A 5,559-nucleotide genomic window follows, 5' to 3' on the forward strand; every position below is an offset into this window, starting at 1 on the left:
CCCTCCACCCCTCTCAGCGACGACGCCCCCGACTTCCTCGCCCCCCCCAAAGCTCGGCCCCGCAAGAAGTCAGCGCCGGAGACCCTGACGCTGCCTGCGCTGCGGGAACGTGCCAGTGCAGAGTGATGCTGCACCGTGCTGCTGCACCTTGCCACCTCCCCAGCCAGACTGTCCTCTCCTCCATGCCAGCCCTGCCACCCACCTCATCCCCTCCGACAGATGCTGACCCCAAGGGGGGGACCTGCCATCAGGGCACGTGGGAGCCTTGTGGGCTTGCCAGTACCTCTGAGCCACTGTGGGCGCCCAGGTGGGACACTGTCACCATTGCCGTGCTGGACCTGCTGGCTCACTGGGAGGGGACACTCGCAGCATCAGGCCATGGTGGCATCCTGGCACCTGGTGCAGCCCCTTGAGCCTGAGTAGTGCGGCGCTTGGGGAGTGATGCACAAGCAGCACCTGCAAGGTAGGCACTGGGCACAGGAGGGTGGGCATGGGAGTGACGGTGACAGCCCAGTGCCACCTCCTGGGGTTCCCCGTGGGATGCCATGGGCAACCCCAGGCCCTGCAGCTGAAAGCTGTGTCAGTGTGAGGGGTGCCAGGGCAAGCTCAGACCTCTGTTTTCTTTGGGAAAACATTGGCCTTTTCGGAAATAAAGCTGGAGACATGGTGGCTGGCTCCTGGTGGTGATTTATTGGGCCCTGCAGAGCAGAGCTGTGCTTGTGCTGTCCCCACACATGGCACACACTGGACACTTCAGCTGGGCTGGGAAAGGCAGCAGTGAGATTGGGGTTTGTGGGACAGGACAGAGAGGATTGAGCTGGGTCAGCTCACCGATGCCTCCAGCTGCACGGATAGAAACAGCTCCCTTCCCTGCTAGTCGTCATCGCTATCACCATCCAGCTCCCTGAGAGAGGTGGCTGGCCCCAGCAGGGTGATATAGTGAGAGCTGCAGTACACAGGTGCCTTGTTGGGGCTGGAATAGACCTGCTCAGGCCGCAGTGAGGCAAAGGGGTTGGCAGCATAACCTGTGACGCACGTCTCCAGCTCCACCAGGATCTGCAGTGAGGACTTCAGCTCCTGCTCACTGCAAAGAGAGAAAAAGAGGACTCTTGACTGCTCAACTGGGGTGTTCTCCATAAGGACATCCCCGCAGCCAGCTAGGGGCACGCTGAGAGACTCACCTGTAGACAGTGAAGAGAGTGGGCAGGCAGTAGTCCCGCAGAAGCAGCAGTGTGGGCAGCCAGCCTGCCATAAGGTCATGGCAGGCATGGAAACCTGCAGGGATGCAACCAGTGAGTTAGGCACACAGCTCGTACTCCTCACCCCACAGAGCCCAGCTGGCACAGAATGAAGCATGGCCTGACTCCGTGTCACAGACCCCATCTTGCTGCAGTGCTGCTGGTCGGAAGGACTGAGCACCCTTAGCAAGGAAAGGTCCTGTTTCCTGCCAGACTCCAGGTCCTGGGCTGAGCCACAGAACCGAGATACAGAGCCCAAACACAGGGACCCCTGTGGGTGCTGCTGGTGCCTGAACCTCAGAGTGTCACCCACCGTGAGTGGTGGCCCATCGTGGCTCAGTGCACAGCCATGGCAAGCCCTGGGCACCTCCTGAAGTCCTCAGCAGCCTCTGCACCCTGGGCACTCACCTGGATGGAAGCCCACCACCAGGTCAGGGCGGGCCGCCAGCTTGGTCTCCACTTGGTCTTCCCAGAAGTCGTGGTACAGACCCTTGTAGCTACTGAGATAGATCCTTCCCGGGGGTCCCGACGTGGCCAAGGGGGGCCTCATGATGGGCCCATCTACCACATCAACCCCTACCATCACCACCTCCATGCCCTGCTGGCCCGGGAACATCCGTGCCAGCTCATCATAGTCCGTCACCCGGGTGTTGAGGGTCTCAACGTGGGATGCCCCCACCACGTGAATGGTGAGAGGCTTGGCAAGGGGATCGATGCCAAACAGACGCAGCCCCAGGCCGATGGTGAGTGGCCGTGAGTGGAAGTCAGTGACGAGGCGCCGGACAGACTCACGCAGCTCTCCCTCCTCTGGTCGTGGCTTGCCTGCATTGGCCCAGAGGAGGCTCATGTAGCGCCCAGCCAGGACAGCATCCAGCTTCTCCTCCAGCTGCTCCTGCATGGAGAACCAGTCCTCCCAGCCTGCCACATCCCCAGCGGGTTTTGTCCAGGTCTCCGTGGGGAAGGGAATGTCACCTGGGGGCAGAAAAGTGGCATCTCAGTGGTGGCCCTGCAGGACGAGGCAGTCTGTCCCCACCATGGCTGCAGGATATAGTGGCAGAGCCAGCTTGGGGTGACTAAAGCCAGGAGGAGGGACCTCACACACTAGGGGGTAGGCTGTGGGGAATGCATGGAGTGGGAGCAGCATCCCCTGACCCACCTGTGAAGATGAGCCACTCCACCAGCCGGTCCAAGGCCACCAGTTTCAGCTTCTTGCAGAACTTTTTGTGCACAGGCCAGTTGGCACGCTGGCATGCCACGCTGCAGTAGTACACATTTTGGCATCTGGGAGGAGAGAGGCAGCATGCCCAGCTTTGGAGGTGGCCAGGATCACGCCCACTGAGCCACCCTGTAATGTCTGCATTGCCACTGGGGGCAAGTGAGCCTGCAATGGGTCTGGCACCCCCAGCCTCAGCCTGGTTCCTGGGCTAAACTTGCCCTTTTGGGAGCCAGGGCACATCCAGCCCCATACTATTGCACTGCTTCCTCCATACCTTTTGCATCGCCGGAGACTTCTGGGATCAGGGAGGGCATCAGGGAGCTTCTTGCACTCAGCGCAGAACTTGAAGGTGTCCTCCATCTTCTGGAACATGTCGAAGTAAGTCCGGATGCCGAAGTCACTGCCCTTCTTCCTCCCATCCATGGCAGACCTGAAGGGAGCTCAGACACATCAGGAGGTGAGCAGGATCTGTCCCATCTCAGCCAGGCGGGAGTCCTCCCTCTAAGCCTGCAAGATTTCAGGCTGGATGGGGACAAGGAGCCCTGCGTGTCACTTTGCTCTGAGGGGAGCTGGGGCTGGGGGGGGACATAGGGGGTGTGTTACCCACACAGCTCACCCTGGCTGCTCCCACTCACTTGTAGTCCTCGTAGCTCTTCATGTTGAGCTTCTGCAGGATGACGTTGGAAAGCCCGGGCACGTTGCTGTCCATGGCCTGGAAGCCCAGAGAGTCCATGTCAGGAGCCCGAGCCGCTGCTGGCTCCTTTGCAGACTTCTTGGAGGCTTTGCGGGCTGCACCTCGGCCCCGCTGGGCCATGCTGCTGCAGCACACGGGGCTCTGGGGTTGCTCAGCTCCCCAAGGAGACCCTGCGGGTGTCCCAGCGCCCGTCCCTGGAAGCAGGGTGGTGACTGGGGCGGACGCACAAACGTCCTGCTCCTGCCAAGGGAGGGCTGAGCTCAAATGTCAGCCCCAAGAAGGCCAGGCTTCCCTGCGGGCATCTGATAGCGAAGCTATTCTGGTCAGCGCCTCCCAGGGAAGGGGGCCAACCCCCATGGGGAGGGATGTGGGAAAGCGGCAGGGTGATGGCAGACTGCCCTTCTCCTGCCGTCCTGGCCCTTTGCTCCTGGATACCCATGCCTAGAGGAGGGCGCTGCCTCACCCCAAGGGGCACAGAGCAGGGGGGCTGAGGGTCTCCATTGGCCAACCACGAGTGAGGTTGAGTGACTGGCAGGCACTTTGGCTACTGCTAGGGCAGGGAACAGGATGCGCATTAGTCTGGGGGTGCTGGGGACACGCTGACATTTGGTTTGGGGAGACGGCCCCAACCCCACAGGGGCCTGGCAAAGGCTGCCCACATCCAAGATGGCGCCGAGATTGGCACAAGCTCCCCTGCGCTAAGATCTCGCGAATGTTGACAATCTCGCGAGACAAGCTGGGTTGCCGTGGTTACGGAAAGCCAGACGCGGCGCCGCCCGCCCCTGAGGAAGGTGAGGACCCGGGTTCGCGTCCCGCAGCCGCCGAGCCCGGCTCCTAGGGCTCCTGTTGGTTCTTTGGCCGCTCCACGCCCCCAGGTCTCCTCCCGGCTCCTCCGGCTCTGCGGTAAGGGCGCTGGGGCACGGGGGGCTGCAGGAAGCCCGCACTGAGGTCTTGGGAAGGGCTCTGCTGCCTTTGGCCCTCCTGTGGGCTGCAGGTCTGGGGGCTGAGCTGAGGGATGGGCGGTCGGCAGGGCCCGTGTCCCTCCTCCACCTCAGAAGGGTGGGCAGACCCTCCTGTCACAGCTGAGGGAGAAAGCGTTCCTCTCATTCTTCTTCCTGCAGAGCCATGGAGGTCCCAGCGGAGCCATCTGCCACCAAGGCGTCCTGCCCTCCTGATACATCTGCATCTGCTCCCGACTTGCTGCCATCACTGAGAAACGTGGTACAGATCACTGTGGTGAAGGCTCAGGACCTGGTAAAGCTCTTCTGGAATATCTCAGCTGGTTTAATCAATGAGAGCTGAGCAGAGAAGGTCCTGGTTGATGAAAAACTGAGCATGAGCCAGCAGTGTGTGATTGTAGCTCGGAAAGCAAAGGGGATCCTGGGCTCCATCCGCAGAGGGGTGGCCAGCAGGGACAGGGAGGTGATCGTCCCCCTCTGCTCTGCTCTTGTGAGGCCCCATCTGCAGTGCTGTGTCCAGGTCTGGAGCCACCAGGACAAGAAAGACAGGGAGCTGTTGGAGAGGGTCCAGGGGAGCCACAGAGATGATCAGGGGCTGCAACACCTCCACTGCAAAGACAGGCTGAGGGAGCTGGGCTTGTTCAGCCTGGAGAAGAGAAGCTGCAGGGTGACTTCATTGCAGCCTTCAGTACCTAAAGGGAGCCTACAAACAGGAGGGGAATCAACTCTTTGAAAGGGTAGATAACAGCAGGACAAGGGGAAGCGGTTTGAAGTTGAGGGAGGGAAGATTGAGGTTGGATGTCAGGGGGAAATTCTTTAGAGAGAGAGTGGTGAGGTGCTGGAACAGCTGCCCAGAGAGGCTGTGGATGCCCCGTCCAGCCCTGGAGGTGTTCAAGGCCAGGTTGGATGGGGCCCTGGGCAGCCTGGGCTGGTATTAAATGGGGAGGTTGGTGGTCCTGCCTGTGGCAGGGGGTTGGAGATTCGTGATCCTTGAGGTCCCTTCCAACCCGGGCCGTTCTGTGATTTGTATGACTTTTTGTGCTGTGAGCCCACTCTGGAGCGGATGTGAGGTGGCGGGTCTGAAGGAGGGCTGTTGGCCCCTGGCTCCTGCCCCACACTGAGGGCTCACAGACTGAAAGATGAGAAGTAATGGCTTTAAATTACACCAGGGGAAGTTCAGATCGGATATTGAGAGAAAAATATTCACAGACAGAGCGGTGATGCAGTGGCACTGCCCAGGGAGGTGGGGGTGTCACCATCCCTGGAGGGGTTCAGAAAACGTGGGGATGTGGCACTGAGGGATTTGGTCAGTGGGTATGGTGGGGTGGCTTGGGGTTGGACCTGGGGATCTGAGAGGTCTTCTCCAACCAATGATTCTATGATTCTAAGGCTTGTGCTTCTCGTAGATTCGGGAACACACCTCCTCAGCAGCAGTCCAGAGATGCTCTGGTG

General features: G+C 60.4%; 1 protein-coding gene across 2 annotated transcripts; it reads right to left on the reverse strand.

The window, feature by feature from the left end:
- Positions 1 to 561: 561 nt before the first annotated feature.
- On the reverse strand, positions 562 to 3,821 carry MSS51 (MSS51 mitochondrial translational activator). Of its 2 annotated transcripts, XM_019620674.2 has the most exons (7): positions 3,688 to 3,821; positions 3,090 to 3,166; positions 2,729 to 2,884; positions 2,395 to 2,519; positions 1,647 to 2,210; positions 1,182 to 1,275; positions 562 to 1,084 (listed from the first exon to the last, which is right to left on the reverse strand). In XM_019620674.2, the coding sequence occupies exons 1-7, from the start codon at positions 3,721 to 3,723 to the stop codon at positions 874 to 876; spliced, it is 1,263 nt and encodes a 420-aa protein (XP_019476219.1). In that variant the 5' UTR covers positions 3,724 to 3,821; the 3' UTR covers positions 562 to 873. The 2 variants fall into 2 exon arrangements, with proteins under 2 accessions (XP_019476219.1, XP_003210830.2); XM_003210782.4 differs by lacking the exon at positions 3,688 to 3,821 and having other exon boundaries at positions 3,090 to 3,403.
- Positions 3,822 to 5,559: the final 1,738 nt, after the last annotated feature.

The sequence above is a fragment of the Meleagris gallopavo genome, chromosome 16, assembly GCF_000146605.3.
Source record: "Meleagris gallopavo isolate NT-WF06-2002-E0010 breed Aviagen turkey brand Nicholas breeding stock chromosome 16, Turkey_5.1, whole genome shotgun sequence".
In the NCBI taxonomy this organism is placed as follows: domain Eukaryota; kingdom Metazoa; phylum Chordata; class Aves; order Galliformes; family Phasianidae; genus Meleagris; species Meleagris gallopavo.

Bases quoted from the DNA above. Each gene is read 5' to 3' on its own strand.
- MSS51 (XM_003210782.4), bottom strand. From the start codon at position 3,268: ATGGCCCAGCGGGGCCGAGGTGCAGCCCGCAAAGCCTCCAAGAAGTCT. The intron at 2,885-3,089 runs GTGAGTGGGAGC...AGCTCCCTTCAG, and splicing joins AAGAGCTACGAGGACTACAA to GTCTGCCATGGATGGGAGGA. The intron at 2,211-2,394 runs GTGGGTCAGGGG...TTCTGCCCCCAG, and splicing joins GGAGTGGCTCATCTTCACAG to GTGACATTCCCTTCCCCACG.